This window comes from Pygocentrus nattereri, chromosome 12 (genome assembly GCF_015220715.1).
Source record: "Pygocentrus nattereri isolate fPygNat1 chromosome 12, fPygNat1.pri, whole genome shotgun sequence".
NCBI classification, from domain to species: Eukaryota; Metazoa; Chordata; class Actinopteri; order Characiformes; family Serrasalmidae; genus Pygocentrus; species Pygocentrus nattereri.
The window spans coordinates 32426173-32443021 of record NC_051222.1 but is presented as its reverse complement, the minus strand read 5'-3'; the positions used below and the strand labels follow the sequence as shown (position 1 = coordinate 32443021).

The 16849-nt window shown below is 40.1% G+C and overlaps 2 protein-coding genes across 3 annotated transcripts in view; both read left to right on the top strand.

Moving 5' to 3' along the window:
- Window positions 1-512: 512 nt before the first annotated feature.
- LOC108413704 (B-cell receptor CD22-like) lies at window positions 513-10874 on the top strand. Of its 2 annotated transcripts, none has more exons than XM_017686347.2 (10): window positions 513-656; window positions 978-1044; window positions 1320-1652; window positions 1980-2219; window positions 6078-6332; window positions 6445-6699; window positions 6807-6885; window positions 7727-7772; window positions 9534-9620; window positions 9817-10874. In XM_017686347.2, exons 1-10 carry the CDS (start codon window positions 651-653, stop codon window positions 9838-9840), a joined length of 1392 nt encoding a protein of 463 aa, XP_017541836.1. In that variant the 5' UTR covers window positions 513-650; the 3' UTR covers window positions 9841-10874. The 2 variants fall into 2 exon arrangements, with proteins under 2 accessions (XP_017541836.1, XP_017541835.1); XM_017686346.2 differs by having other exon boundaries at window positions 6804-6885.
- A 2890-nt stretch (window positions 10875-13764) lies between these two features.
- The window catches only part of LOC108413701 (sialoadhesin-like), a 20548-nt gene continuing 17463 nt past the window's right edge, over window positions 13765-16849 (top strand). Inside the window, exons 1-4 of the mRNA XM_037543284.1 lie at window positions 13765-14002; window positions 14405-14471; window positions 14774-15121; window positions 16287-16526. Coding sequence (XP_037399181.1) covers window positions 13997-14002; window positions 14405-14471; window positions 14774-15121; window positions 16287-16526 — 661 coding nt within the window. The 5' untranslated portion in view covers window positions 13765-13996. The remainder of the gene's footprint in view (window positions 14003-14404; window positions 14472-14773; window positions 15122-16286; window positions 16527-16849) is intronic.

Here is a 16849-nt window from a genome sequence, read left to right as displayed (position 1 = left end):
CTTATGATGAGATTTCAGGAAAGTGACAACTATGTTTTTATGCCAAGCAGAGGTAGTGACAGTGCACAATGCTAGTAAATCTGCCCCTGAAAGTCCTTCACAAGTAAAAGAGTTTATTATCACCAACACTAAGGCTGCTCTCCAGAAGAAAACGTCCACTTCCATCTTCATCCTCAGTCAAAGTTAGTCAGCCTCTTACCCACGAGGCTTTGTGTGTTGTAGTGTGGTTTTAACATTCATCTCTCGTAAGCTGAGCAGTCTGCTCTCATCGTGAGAGTCGTGAGAAGTGCTGTGCAAAATTTCTAGTGTGAAGAAATGGAGCTGCTGGTCAGTCGAGGTGATGCTCTCTGTCTACAGAAGACAAGGTGAAAAGTCACGGATTTAAAGGGGAAAATATTCACCATCTCCGAAGGGCCTCATTGAAAGCCTTCAACATTTCTGCAGTTCTGATTTTCACGATATTCACTTTTTAATAAAGTCATTTTTAATCAAGCGTGTCTGGTGCAGTGTTCGGTGGTTCAGTGAAAACAGGAAGAGAAGCTGTCAGAGTTTGAGAAGACGCAAACACTTCAACCTGACTCAAATGACTGTTTAAACTGACGGAGCTTCTCCTTGTTTGTTCTTTGTGCTCGGGAGATGAACGCTGTTTAATGACGGTAGGAAAATACTTCTTAAAGAATTTAAAGCTACTCAGTAGAGAAGTTGACTAATATTTACTTTGCTCATGTTTAGATTAACAAGTATAGTTTGGTGTTTTAAAGCGCTTAAAACAAAATAAGGAATAACACTAAATGAGGTCTATTAAACTTGCTCAATATATAAAAGGCTTCTAATGTACAGGGAAGAAACTGCATGTACGAACCCACAGCTCTTTTTCTGTACTAGCAAAGCAGGAGGAACTTTACATTTGATTAAAGGGACTGATAAAATTTGAAACAGCATTTATAACTGAAGATAAACTATATGTTGTTGTACAGGTTGCTTTGCTGATCTCACTCAGAATGTCTCTGACTGTTTCTCTGCTGGTTCTGATCTTCATCTCTGGTGAGTCTGAGCTGCTACTTCTCACTGAACTCTGTACAGTTATGAGTTTATTATTATATATGATGTGGTCAGTTGATCTAACCTACTGTAAGACCTGTGGAGCTTCTCACTGTGTTTTTATCTCCAAATGAGCTCAAATTATTACAGCTGATTATTCAAACTCAGCTGAAATGAACCGTCTTAGAAATGAGCTGAAGTGGAGACTTTATGCAGCATTTTTACTGACTGAGACCCAAACAGTGATAATTTACACATTTCTGTGTTTTGTGTGGCAGGAGTCGTTGCTCAGGATGGGTGGGCTGTGCATTACAACCCCAAATATATCTGTGCTCTAAATGGGTCTACAGTGACTATGAAGTGCATGTACAGATATCTAGTGATTGACTCATCACAGAATTCTTTCTGGAGCACAATTCGTTCTTCAGATGAAGATCTGTTAAATGATCCATATTACAGAGACAGAGTTCAGTACCATGGAGATCAACAGCAAAGCACTCTCAGACTGATGAATGTGACTGAAAAAGACCAAAGTACATACCACTGCAGATATAAAGATGACAGATTTAGAGGAAGGTATCGAGACAGAGGAGTTGATCTTTCAGTCACAGGTAAGATCCATCAGCAGATATAAGACACTGTACTTCATTCACTGGTGTTCAGGATCACAAAGCAGTTCTGTAATATAATCACCTCAGTCCCTTATAGCACATCTTAGAACTGTACAACCAGAATTCAGTCCAGAAGTGTTTTATATTCATTCTCACCTGCATCAAGTTGTCAAAGTTAGAAAGTTGATCAGTACACTGAGGTGTTTAACGGCGCTGCATTAGCAGTAGTTCATTAACTGTGATTACTTTTGTGTATAAACACAAAACATAGGTTTACTCAGCGAGTGTGAGTCTCCACTGTCTGAGTTTGTTTTCTATTGATCTCAGATCTCCAGGTGGAGGTACCTGAGAGAGTGATAGAGGGAGATAAAGTCACTCTCACATGTAAAACCACCTGCAGTCTGACAGTCCAACCAACATTCACCTGGTACAGAAATGGACGTTATTTATCCTCCAGTACTGACCAGCTCCACCTGCAGCCGGTCAGCAGGAAGGATGCAGGCAGGTATCGCTGTGCTGTACTGGGTCAGGACCTTCGCTCTCCTGAGGTCACTCTTAATGTCAGATGTAAGTACAGATACATTTTTTTTCAGTCTCAGGAAGCAGAAAGTATAGGGTTAATGCTAAACTGTATTTCAAACATCTCAAATAATGATGTTTTTATATGTTTATGCAGGCAGCTTACACACCCTGTAAAACTTGGGTTCCTGCTCCCCATTCTAAAGCCACTGCACATTGTGTTTTCCATGCTCTGACATATCTGAGATCATGAAGTGCTTTTAGTTGAAGCTTTTGTGTACATGTTCTAAAAATCTCCTCTCTCCTCTTTTAATCTCCCTGTGCTGAATTTAATGATGAATATCTACAATAAAACATGATATACTTCTATAGGATTTTATGATTAAAACTATACACCTTCCTATAATTTGTCTTTTTTAAAGTTCATGCATGTGATGTAATAATTAGTGTACATGAACCATTAAAATATATAATGCTGATTAATCACAAATCATAATAATTTACATTGTTTTATTTGCTTAAATTGGACCCTAAAAAAAGATTTTCCTTCTGATTACGATGTCATGTCTGACACACCCACATACACTTACTGACACATCCAAACATACTCTTGCGTCATGTCGCTGTTGCACATGCGAACTGGGTTCTTGTTGTAGTGATAGAGAATAAATGGAGTGAGTTCCAAGTTTAGCGCTGTGTTGACAAACAAAATTGGCGAAAAGATGGCTAAAAGTTTTCTGCCTCCACCCTCTCCCTTCCTGCCAATGCCGGGTGAGCCACCGGTGCTGTGGGTTCACTCGTGTTCCTTGTTTACAACCTACTTCCTAGCAGCCAGTTTGGACAGTGTGCTGCCCCTCCTCCTACCACCATGCCCAACAGCAGTGTGGCAGAAACCATTCTGTTAGCTTCTTGGCCATGTGACTGTTGTTTACCGGCTGTGTCGTTTCTGCTGCTCATCTGCACATAGATCAAAAGCTGAGACCTGCCCCACGCAGCGAAACCCTTGCACTAATTGTGGAAATTTGAATCATTTCAGTTACGTTTGTCAGTGTGCTCCTGCTAGAGTCTCACAGCCACTGACCACCATTGTCCACACAGGGCAATCACCATTCAAAACATGCTCACTGACAATTGATGATATCCCTCTGGCCCTCCTCCTAGACATGGGAGTCGCAGTGTCATAACTAAACCTGGCTACTTGCAAACTGTTTTTCTCTCACACACCGCTGGAACCACCCTTCATAATCTTGCACGGCAATACAAATTCAGAGATTGACATTGTGGTTCCACTTCAGTTGCTGGTGAGATATGGTGACAAGATAGTACCCAAGTTAAAATTCCATGTGACACGTCATGGGCCCAAATCCTCAGCCTTGACCTTTTCATTCGTTTGGGTTTTACCCTCCTAGACACCACAGGCTCAGCGATTCACACAGTTGCCAACCCCTGGCTACAACAATGGCCTGCACTATTCAGCGGTTTGGGCTGCTTCACTGTCTTCACCCACCAGCCCTTGGTGAATCCTATGGTGGCACCGGTCATACAGCTCCTCTGCCACTCTCCATTGGCACTAGAGGATACCATCTCAGTAGAGTTATAGAATATGTTGGCAGCTGACATAACCAAGCAGGTATGGATCTCCAGGAGGGCTGAGCATTTGTGTGGATTTAAGCATGGTAAGAAGGCTAATATCACAGATAAGTGCCCCCTCCCAAAGACAGATGAGTTCATGGCCCAACTTTTTCCAAGTTGGATCTCTGCAAGGGTTACTCTCAGGTGCCAGTACACCCTGACAGCTGCAATCTCACTGCTTTTATCACTCACAGGTTGGTCTTCAGGTATAAGCACATGGCTTTTGGCCTGAGCTCAGCTCCCAGCTGTATTCAGAAGGTCACGACCTTCATTCTCACAGGGATTCCAGGTGTGGCCATCTACCTTAATGACACTGAAGTCCATGGGGCCACAGTAACGAGTCATGATGAGCATCTCCACCATATGTTCAGTTGGCTGGCATGACACTACTTCATGCTCAGCAGTGAGAAGTGTGTTTTGCTGCCCCAGACTTCAAGTTTGTGGGGTTTTTGTCACTGAACAGAGGGCATCAACCCCTCCATTCAAACACAGAGGCCATTAGTCGGGTGCTTGAGCCCCCCACACCTAGCCAGGTCGCCTCTTTCCTGGGTATGACAGCACATTTTCTCCATTTCCTGCCACAGTATTTGACCATGATGGCCCCCCATGCAAGCTTGAGAAACAAGACAAACCCTAGCTCTGTACACCAGCCTGCTTGGATGTAAGGCACCTCTTGAAGGCTCAGCTCACCTCACCACTAGTCTTGGCCCACTTTGACCCAGCCAGCCCCATCATCATTACGTGCAATATGTCTTCTTCCACCATTGGTGCTGTCCTGGACTAGGTGCAAAGGGAGGTGGAAAGGCCAATCGCGTTCACCTCCCATGCTTTCAGTCCCACAGAACAGAGATACTCTGTGTGGGAGCAGGAGGCTCTGGCATAAGTTATACAAACTTATACAAACGTGAGTTTACCCTACTGACAGAACACTAGGCACTCACCACTCTTGTGGCTATGTAAAGCACTGGCCACAAACCTCCTTGTCTTCATCGCTGAGCTGACTGCCTGTAGCAGGATAACTACCGCCTTTGGTTCACACTGGACAGGGCTCAATTCCCAGGTCGTCTACTGCATGGAGCCCAGCCCAAGTGGAACATGATTTCATTAAGCTCTTTCAAACACTGCTTCAGGAGGCAGGGTGTCACTTTGGCAGCCAACCCCTTCCTCTCTCAGTTTTCAATATACATCAGTTAGAGCTGAGATGAATAAATGCCTGACAAACTGTCTCCTCATGTCAGGTTGAGGGATGACCTGTACTGCTGGAATGACACGTGTCTTGCACAAGGGCTCTGTACAGTGGTCCTAAGTTCTCTATGTGCGTGTTCTATGCCATTGGGTATAGTCAGGGTCAAATGACTGTGCAAGAATATCAAGGGGTGGCCTGGCATTGACAGGGAAATTGAGTTCTTGGTCAGGAACTGTACTGCCTCTCTTCTCAGCAGTGAGACTGGGGCTCCCACCCCACCCCCACCCCTGCTGTACTGCTGTACTGACAGCAATTACACCTTGAAATCTTTGGCGAGCTACACAGCATACCACACCACCAGTAGTTCGTCATTGTGACTTGTGACATTCTAAATGGCCAGAAGTATGTGGACTCTGTCACAACCTAGAGCATAACTAACATTGTGGACCTTCCAGATAAGAGGCCTTCCAGATAAGATCCCAAAAAACAAAAGCCCTTCATAAGGTCTCATAGGAACTGTTAGCCTATCTAGAAGGGAAAGGCATTTGCCAGATCCACATCACTATATCTCCCAGCTGTGAATTGAGAATGCCTTCAAAGCTTATATGCACAAAGGTGCATGTTCACTACTTCTGACATACTTTTGGGTAAAGTCATGGGCTGGAGGTTAGTGAATGCCCAGTGCTGAGAGGATGTGACTGAGGAGCTCTTGAGCAAAACACCTAACCTCCAGCTGCTCACCGTACACCCTGGTAAGTGTGATCACTGACCCCTAGCGTGCACCTGAAAAATGATGTTTTCTTTGGGGACTATTTTGTCTTATAATGCCCTGCATGTACCTCTCCATCATGAATGGATTTTACAAATTGTATATCAAAAAGATGAGGCAAAGTATTAGTAACATTTTGTGAAGAAGCTATCAAAACAACAATTTATTTACAATAAATGTTTCTTCTACCACAGTTGCAGCACCTCTTGTGAACCTGTTCATGTCCATGTTCGCGTGACCTAGTAGCAGGATACTACCAATATGTTACTTCAAACACAAAAGCAGTTCCATAATGTGGATTGTCTTATTCTACCTCTAGATGGCCCCAAGAGCATCTCAGTGTCCATCAGTCCCTCTGGTAAAATAGTGGAGGGCAGTTCAGTGACTCTGACCTGCAGCAGTGATGCAAACCCACCTGTGGAATATAACTGGATTAAAGGAACAACAATAGTAGGAAAAGGAAAGACTTACACAATGAAGGAGATCAGCTCTGTGGACAGTGGACAATACAAGTGCAGGTCCAGTAATGAACATGGAGAGAAGCTCTCTGAAGCTCTAACTCTGAATGTTTTGTGTGAGTGTGTGTTTATTTCTTCTTGATATTCACTGTATATTTTGTAGCATTTCCCATTACTAAATATCTAATGTCCTGAGTAGATCACTGAGTGCTGATATCCTGATTTTAGATCCTCCAAAGAGCATCTCAGTGTCCTTCACTTTCTCTGGTGAAACACTGGAGGGCAGTTCAGTGACTCTGACCTGCAGCAGTGATGCAACTGTGCAAAACTACACCTGGTTTAAAGAAGGTGAAAGCTCACCTGTAGGACCTAGAAAGAGTTACAGCTTCATTGTTGACTCCAAAAGCAGTGGATGGTACTACTGTTTGGCTCAGAATGATCATGGGTCTATAAAGTCAGCTGCAGTGCCTGTCATTATAAAAGGTAATTCAATAATTAAGTTGATATATATATAATGTATAATGTGTAATGTATTATTCAATGATAGAATGTATCACCTGCTCTGGTTTTCTGTCCATGTCTCTCAGCAGAATACTCCATTATTCTATATGTGGTGGTTGGAGTCGGACTCTGTGGGGTTGCAACCTTAATTGCTGTTGTTTTCTTGATGTAAGAATGAGCATTTATGTTAATGTCTGTTATTTTGATACACCTGCATTAATTTTTTCCATCGTCTTTGATATAGCAAAAATAAAGAGTACTGAAAATAGTCCTGACAGTACAGAGACAAAGTTAGAGACCACCCTTAATTTGTTGTATTAGGAACAACAAACAGTGAAAAACAATATTTAACAGAAGTTCTACTCTTTCATACTTTACAGGAGAGTTTCTGCTATTTATGGTCCAAATAATCAAACAGGTTCATTAACCCTAAGATCTGAAATGTTCTGGAGTGGAGTGGTCAGCTAATTATTCTCAGAAAACCAGCACTTTCTTTTTTTGATGTGTTTGTTTCCTTTTCTCAGTGAGGGCTTCTTGACAGCTACACATCCTTTCAGACTCATATTGTTGAGTTGTCTTCTCACAGTGGAAGGATGGTTAGAAACTCAGTGGATGTTTTCAGATCTGAATCAAGAGTCGAGCTTGAGCTCTAAATATGTTGTTTATCTGATGGGGTCTATTTTTGGTGGCTACCAGGTCTTGGTTGATTGTTATGACTTCACTGTTCTCTATGTTTTATCATTATTTCTCCAGTTAGGGAGATTGATTTGATATTTCCATTATTTTTTTCTTTAACTTAACTTTTTTTGATTAACTTGTATTTAACTTCCAGACAAATATCTCCTGAAAAATGAACAAATTAATAATAATTTTGATTGGAAATGAAATAAATTAAAGGAGGTCTCTAACTTTGGCACATTATTATTGTAGCAGCACAAGTCATAACAGTATAATGTAATATTCAATCAGATTTATTTCTGATAACACATTAACTCTTTTCTGGAAGCAGGAACAAGAAGATGAAGAAGAAGAGAACAATGGAGGAAGATGACCAGGTGAGCTGTTACAGCTATTGTATTGAAGCTGAATTGCAAAATTTAGTGTTTGTGCTGCTGTAACTCATCTCTACACTACTGTTCTGTAATGTAGCACAGTCTATGATTCAGTCTCAGCACCTCCACACAGAGAAACACTTAATGGACACTACAGACCAAAAGTATGGAAGCAAACAATGAACTTTAAAAGTCCAAACATGGTTTATAATGTAGTCAATTTATCAATAACTATCTGTCAGTAAACATGACCACAACACATCATGTTTACTGACATTTGATGCCAGTTTGTTCACTGTCTCGTTGTTTAACAGAGCAGTACTTCAAGTCTAACATTATATACTGATTGTTTTCGGTTAGGCCTGTCGCGATAATTACATTATCGACTTATCTTACGATAATTTTTTTTACCGCGATCATTTTTGCCGATGTCGATAATTGGCCACTGGGTTTCCGCGCAAATTTGTTTACATGAGAATAAACCGCAACTACGTTAGATTTCAGAAAGTCACGCAGTGCTGCTCTCTCGCCCCCCCCCCCCCCCCCCCCCCTTAACACTAATTTGGGAAGGGAAGACGAATCTGTGATCAGAGAGCGACATGTACCGGTTAGGAAATGAGTGCAGTACACGGAGAGCGCATGCGTCAAAAACAGTGCCTCCACACACACAGGTGGAGATGTGTTAGCTCGCGAACGTATTCGAGGCTAATAGGACTTTCTTAAAACTAAACAGCTCCAGCAAGAACGTTTAGAGTCGTCCAGTCCAGATGGACTTTCTTTTAAAGCCACATTCCACGGCTCCGGTGTGGGAGTATTTTGGCTTTAAGCCAAATGAGCGTGGAGAACCCATCAATGTGAACGAGCCGGTATGTCGACTTTGTTTCAAAACGGTGTCAACGAAAGCTGGAAATACAACTAACCTGAGGCCACTTTTAAAGCACAACCATCCAGCCCAGTTTTCCGAGCTGAAAACAAAAACTTCAGCTGGAGAGGGGTCTTCCCGAGCCGGAGAGGGGTCTTCCCGAGCTGGAGAGGGGTCTTCCCGTCAGGTGGCTATTACGGATGCCTTTGCTCGGCAGTGTAAATACAAACGCGATAGCCCAAAATGGCGCACACTCACAGATATAGCCAAAGAGATGCTGCCGTTAAATCCGGTCGAAAAGCAAACATTTATAAACTTTTTGTGAATTTGTGATTCGTATCACTGTGATTTATAGCATATACATATATGGTCAGATAAGAGAGACTCCAAGTACCTTTGTGTTATGTTCAGAGTTTAAAAAAGTTGAATTAATGTAAATGTTACTTTAATATTTATGTTGTTACTTAATGTTGCGATGCCATTCTTTTGCACTTTTTGTTAAAGAGTTTATTTTGTTATAAAGGTCTGTTTAATATTTTGTGCAATTTTCTCAGAATCCACAGAGCCCAAGTGTGGTTGTATTTTATTTGTTTTATTTATTTGGGATATTAAATATTTTCATATTGGAAGCCAAATGTCTGTTCTTAATAATAAAAAAGTTCATTTCACGTTAAAGTGGTGTAATTGTACTATTATGCTACTATATTATTATTGTGGCACATTGTCTTAAAGCTCCTTTGGGGAGACCAGAAGCAAGAAAAAATTCTATAATGGCACTTTAAAATGACAATATTATCGTTTATCGCAATAATTTCTGGGACAATATATCGTTCTGAAAATTTTGTTATCATGACAGGCCTATTTTCGGTTTAAATAAATCTACACCTCTCTTCTTTCTCCAGAACGTTGACCCTAATGCTAAGGACGACACGTACACAGCTCTTGACCCCGTGTCCAGGTCCTCTGATGATTTGTACAACACACTTGCAGTAAGTGTCTCTTCAGAAACTCAGTTCAGTCCGACGTTCAGATTTATAAAGAATTCCTACAAAGTCCACATTTCTTCATTTCTCCTCCTCTGCTTCATTCTCTCTTTCCCTAACACACTGTTCATTCCAGTCCTTCTGATGAACGATACTCAGAGACTTTTTGGTTATAGTCTACTTTGTTCTTTTTTTCTTTCAGACTGTGAACAAAAATGGTGACTGACTCCATCCAGTGAAGGAGAGAGAGAGAGAGAGAGAGAGAGAGAGAGAGAGAGATGTGTGTCATGTGCTCATTGTTTAAATGTTAAATATTTTAGGAAAACTGACATCAAGTGCTGTCAGTGCTTGTTAGTTTTTCCTGCATTATTATGAAAAACTTTTTTTATAGAGAGCATTTACTGATTAGTAGCACTTATGTTAATATTTTATTAAAAATGTTTAAGCTTTTATTAGTAAATTCTAATTGCATGATAAACTCTAACTAAACTCTAAATAAAGATCCCAGAATGGTTCTTGCCTTGGAAGTGCAGTTAAAAAAGTTCTGAAACTTTTCAAAAGTTCTTTCAGGAAACAACAGTGACATTCCTACAAAAAAAACCTGTTAGGCACCTTTAGGTACTCAGGATTGATTTTGTTTTCATTGTAGTTACCGCTGATTATTTTAGTTTAACATAAACAAAGTCCCCAGTTCATCTGACTGCATACCTAAGGACTGTTGGAGGAAACCAGAGGACACCTGGAGGAAACCCACACAAACATGGGATACATGCAAGCTTCCAATATAAAGCCCAGCCTGGGTTTGATTCCCTGAATCGAGCTCAGGTCGGGTGACCAGTGCTATCCACCACTTCTGCAATATTAAGCCTATAACGATGCAAGTTTCTCATTTCCCCTACTTGTTGTGATTTTCCCTTCTAAATGAGTTCATAGATGTCTGTCTTGTTATTTTCCTCCTAACTAACATATAATCTACATATTCCACATTTGCACCTTAACTAGAACTGAAGTAGGTATGAAATAAAACATTTAATAAATTTATTACATAATATAGCAACAATATTGTTAAAAATAAGAAGAAATAAGAAATATGAGGGAGCAGAAGAGAAAGATGGATGAAGTGTCAGGTGAGCTGCCACAGAGCTTCAGATATCAGTCAGTGATGGGCTTCATAGTACAGTGTGCATGTAATTACAGCTAAATGCCTCTAGATGGCAGTAGGAACCAACATCTGATCATGAATAAATTCTGACATGTTCATCAAGAGTTTGCTGGTTTTATCAAAGAGTTAAAAACTTGAATTGTTTATGTCATTATTATCATTAATAATGAGTTACAATGTGTTTATAATACTGTTCCAGATAATAATATCAACTAGTTCATGAACAATGAGTTATGTGTTTCACTTTATAATATTGTTGCAGATCATCATTAACTCCTAGTTCATTAATAGTGACATACCATGTGTTTCACTTTATAATACTGTTCCTGAGCATCAATAACTCCTAGTCCGTTAGTAGTGAGTTATGATGTGTTTCAATTTTTAATACTGTTCCAGATCATCATTAACTTCTAGCATATTAATAATGAATTACAATATGTTTCACTTTATAATGCTGTTCCTGATCATCATTAATTCCTAGCTCATTAATAATGAATTACAATGTGTTTCTCATTAATTATTTAAGAGACAGTAATCACATAATCACTAGGTAATATTTAGAACCAAATGAATTTGAAGGCAGGACATGTACACAGGCAGATATTTCTATGCGTCCTCTCTTAAATTGATACTGATCTCGAGAGGACTTTACAGAAATATTGTTCAGAAGAAATATTGGCACAATTACTTCTGCTGAAAAGAATGGTGTTTCCTTTTCTAAAGATGAGAGGTAAGCAGACTGGTCCACTGCATACTGTAGTATTTTATCAGTTGTCACATTTGTAGTCTGATATGGAAATTAGTTCACACTACAATACATGAGGGACACCAGTCATCATGGTGTGGTGTGATGCCCGCAGCCTTCTCTGAGGATACCTGTTTCTGTTAACAGAAATAGGGGTTAAAATCAATTACATTGTAGAGACTGCACACTGTGTAATGTATTACAGTACTGGTACAAGTGTTGGAATATAGGTATATCAGGTATAGGTATATCACGTAATAGTTCAACAGAACCATATCAAACTCAGTTCTTGAGCAATTACTGTTGTACTGGTTGGTAATTTATGAGTAGTTATTGTAAGAAACCATAGTTACTAAGTAATTCTCTAAAAGACTCAGTAATTATTGTTCAGTTAGCAGTGAAATGCCCTGAGCATTCGTTCACTATTAGCTACTAAGTAGTTAACTAGTAGTCCTTTGTAGTTAAGAGTAGGTACTTATGTGTTAATGCAGCACTACTTATTCATTCCTGCTTAGTTCCTGATCAATTACGTATTCAGTATAAAAGTATTGTAAAGTGTTTCCTACTCTTGTGCAGTTTGATTTCTACTTGATAAAAGTTTGTGCTGCACTGAGAACTGTTTGACTCACTGCTTCTAAATGTGAACAAGACTAACTCTGTACTGAAGTTACACAGGAAATGACATCAGGTCGGAACTAAAAATCAGTCTTTCCAAATGCTGCTCATGTAGTGCTTCTACTCTAATGTTGGTTAGAGTCTCATAGTGTCCAGTCCACTGTGAATCAGCTCCATATGTCCATCTGCTGAAGCTAAAGCTAAGCTCCATTGGTCTGTACAGCTAATGAGTGTGTTTGTGCAGAGCTGCTCTGATCTTCACAAGGCCTGTCAGAGCAGCTCTGCTGTGCTAGGATCTGATTCTGAGCCTGAGATCTAAAACAGGGAGGAATCTGATCCTGAAGCAGCTCTGAGAGGAGATGAGCAGCACTTTGTACGTTTGCTGTAAGAAGAGTAAATAGCATTTTTATTGTCAGATTTTCTCTTTTCTTCGATTTTTAAATGATGCTATCTGGCTAATTGTCACAACTGCAACATGGTGTAAACACTTTGGCAGCTGTTTCAAGCAGCATCTCATTGCGAAGTGGCTAATGTTCGAAGTTAGAACCAGAGCCATGGCTGGAGATGTAAGTAAAATCGGAGCATTTAGCATTTCATTGTGCTTTCTATGAGGTTGCATTTGCATTCCACAACACTTTCACCTACTTAGGAGGACGTGTCAAAATTTAGTTACTAGTAAGCTCTTAAGCTCTGTGTTAGTTATAAAACTAGTTTGTGTGGTGCTCTGATTTACTAACAGTCAAACCTAGTAACCAAACTTAGTAAAATCATGTACAAATTATACAACTTATATAATTTACAGACTTATTACTTACACAAAACGTTAGTTTGAATGTATATATAGACGGTGCAACTGGTGCCAGTTATTGTGATGAATCCCTGACAGAATCTGATTCCCTTCTGCGTCACACAGGCATATAAATACTACAGATTGCACTCTTGATTTCTGGTGTTTCTATGTGTAAATATCAATTCATCTCTACTTTTTCTTCACCGCAAACACCACAACAGGATCTAATAAAGAGTCTCACAGTGGCAGTTTCATTTAATAAACTACAGATGCTGGTTGTTTTTGCAGCACTTGGGGGGGTTGAATGACTTTCAGTCATAACATGAAGTATCATAAAAACACTATGAACACAGGACGGCCTACAGATCTCAATTTAATTCCCCTGTCAGGACCAACAACATACTTTCTACAACCAAGTTCACCACAGTAATGTTCTCTCGCATCATTACTGGGCAGCGTTAGTCAGTGGATGAAGTTAGTAAATCTGCCCCTAAAAGTCCTTCACAAGTTAGTATCATCAGCATTAATGCAGGTCTCTTAATGAGGGGTCGTCCTCAGTCACTGAAGCTCATCACCAGTTACCCTCTAACCCATAATGCTGTGTGTGCTGCAGTGTATTTTTAGCATTAGCTCTCAGAAACTGAGCAGCATTCTGTTCATCATCAGAGTGACATCATGAGAGCTGCTGTGAAAGTTCAGAGAGAAAGGAAGTTGTAGTGTGAATATATGAAGCTGCTGGTCAGTTGAACTCACTCACACGGTCTACATACAAGAAGAAGGTGAAACGCTGTTGATTTAATAGGGAAAATGTTAATCGTCTCAGAAGAGTCTCGTTAATATTCTTCACCGTGGAGCAGTTCTTTCAATAATTTGACCATATTCAGGTTGTAAGGAGAATAAGTGAGTCTTGTGTACTTGAAGAATGAAGGACTGACTCAGGAGAAAGAAGAAGAACAGTCGTCAGGATGTGAGGAGACAGAAAGACTTTAACCACATTCACACCGACTGTTTAAACTGATGAAGCTCTTCTGTTCTTATTCGGTCTTTGTTCAGGAGATGATCATCACTTAATGAAGGTAAGAAAATCCTCTCATTGCTTGATCAGGAAGTAGAGAGTTTATAGTTATTGGACAGAGAAATGAACTGATATTTATACTTTTACGGTCTTTAGGTTACGTGTAGTTTTACTTTCAGTCTCTTTGATAATCTTCACAATAGAACAACCAGTGAGACACTAAGAGCACTTAAAAAACATCAGTGAGACACTAAGAGCATCAGTGATGCAGCATTAATATGAGGCCTGTAGAAAGTGTTCAGTTCATAATAGCTCCTAATGGAGCAACGGCAGGTATGAACTCGCAGCTCTTTGTAGTTTGAAAGTGGTTTATCAGATTTATGCATATTGTTGATTCTCAAAACAACTTTTTTTAACATTTTTGAAAATAAACAGTGTTTTGTTGTTTGTGTTATGATCACAGGCTGACCTGCTGATCTCACTCAGAATGTCTCTGACTGTTTCTCTGCTGGTTCTGATCTTCATCTCTGGTGAGTCTGAGCTGCTACTTCTCACTGAACTCTGTACAGTTATGGGTTTATTATTAGATATGATACTGTGGTCAGTTGATCTAAACTACTGTAAGACCTGTGTAGCTTCTCACTGTGTTTTTATCTCCAAATGAGCTCAAATTATTACAGCTGATTATTTAAAACCGTAAATTATTATTCAATTATTCAAAACTGAAATGAACCATCTTAGAAATGAGCTGAAGTGGAGACTTTATGCAGCATTTTTACTGACTGAGACCCAGACAGTGAGAATTTACACATTTCTGTGTTTTGTGTCGCAGAAATTGTTGCTCAGGATGGGTGGGCTGTGCGTTACTTCTCTAAATATATATGTGCTCCAAAGGGGTCTGAAGTGACCATGCGCTGCATTTATAGATATCCAAAAGGTCACTCAGTCCCAAAAGCTTTCTGGACCAAAGAGTGGGGTCAAGGTTCAGAGCCTCCTGATCTGTCAGATAATCCAGAGTACAGAGGCAGAGTTCAGTACCTCGGAGATGAACACAATGACTGCACTCTCAGACTGAGTGATGTGAGAGAAAAGGATCAAAGTAAATATTACTTCAGATTTATAACAGACAAACCTGGTGGAAAGAATCAAGGTAGAGGTGGAGTTGATCTTTCAGTCACAGGTAAGATCCATCAGCAAAAATTAAACTTTCACGATTGGCCCCTCCCAGTCTTCCATGTGAGTTTGTTTGCACGTCCATGTGCTTCTTTGTTTGGTTTCCTCCTAGTTCTGCCCCCTTGTTTCTTGACGCCGCCCTTGAATGTTCCCACTTATTTTCCACCTGTATTTTGTGAACCCTCGTTGTCCCCAGTTGTATTGGAGCCCTGTGTGTTCCCTAGTCTAGCACTGGTCTTTGTGCTGTTTGAAGTGTTTTCTATGCTAGTGTGTTGTTTTGGTGTTTTCCAGATTCTGTTGTATTTATCCTGTGTTCCTTTGTTGTTTTCTCTACCCATCATTCTCTTCGTGTTGGCTCATTGAACTTGGACTGTCTTGACCATCATGGTGGATTTGACCCAAATAAATCTCACTTATCTACGCGCATGTGTCCACCTCCTCATCGCTCCACAATGTTACAAAAATGCTGTACGTCATTCACTGGTGTTCAAGATCACAAAGCATTTCTGTAATATAATCACATCAATCCTTCATAAAACACCTGAGAAAAACACTACTTAGAACTGGAGAACCAGAATTCAGTCCAGACGTGTTCTACAATAAGAAAGCAGTGATTCTAAAATGTGACTTGTATTTATTACAGACATTATGAACGCAGGATCTTTCAGGTTTCGTCTCATCTCATTTGTAAATAGACATCCTTTTCTGCCATTCAGTCCTGCAACATATTCTTAAGAAGCTGGGATAGGGTAGTGGGGTAGCAAAGATACTTTCTCTAGATTGACAAAGCACTTCTTGTAAGTCGCTCTGGATAAGAACGTCTGCTAAATGCTGTAAATGTAAATGTAGTTTAAGAGTAGTAATGAGATAAAGTAATAATGTGATTTGAAACAGGTGATGCAAGTATGATTGTAATCATGATGTTATACTTCAGAAAAGCAGCATCCAGGAAAGGTGGAGTCTTTTCAGAGCAAAGATGGGCTGAAAAATGCAGTTTGCCAAAAAATATTAAAATGTTTAAAAGCAATGTTGCTCAAAGAATAACTGCAGTACATTAGTCAGAGTTGGTCAGCAGCACAATGAAGTGTTTAACAGCGACGTATTAGCAGTAGATCATCAACACCACTGATAGACTCATTCAGCTAATCTGAGTTTGTTTCTCTGGTTCTCAGATCTCCAGGTGGAGGTTCCTGAGAGAGTGATAGAGGGAGATAAAGTCACTCTCACATGTAAAACCACCTGCAGACTGACAGTCAGACCAACATTGACCTGGCACAGAAATGGACATCGTTTATCCTCCAGGACTGACCAGTTCCACCTGCAGCCGGTCAGCAGCGAGGATGTAGGCAGGTATCACTGTGGTGTACTGGGTCAGAACCTTCTCTCTCCTGAGGTCACTCTTAATGTGAGATGTAAGTACAGATTTGTTCATTCAGTCTCAGAATACAAACAAAGCTGAGGCTTCATGCTGAACTGTGTTTAATCCTCAGCTGGTGCAGCATCAATGTTCTCTCTATGAAATTTTAAACTTCATCCTAAATGAAATACCAATAAAAATGTCTAAATTCTGATGACAAACTGATTCAGGCAGCATCTGCAGCCTTTAACAGTTAAACTGTGGTTTCTAATCTCAGTTCTGGAGATCCTGTTCAGTTCACCCAGCTGAGCTCATGAAGGGTTTGATAATTAGTTAAAGTTAAAGCTTTGCTGTGAGAGGAAGGAAACATCTTGATTC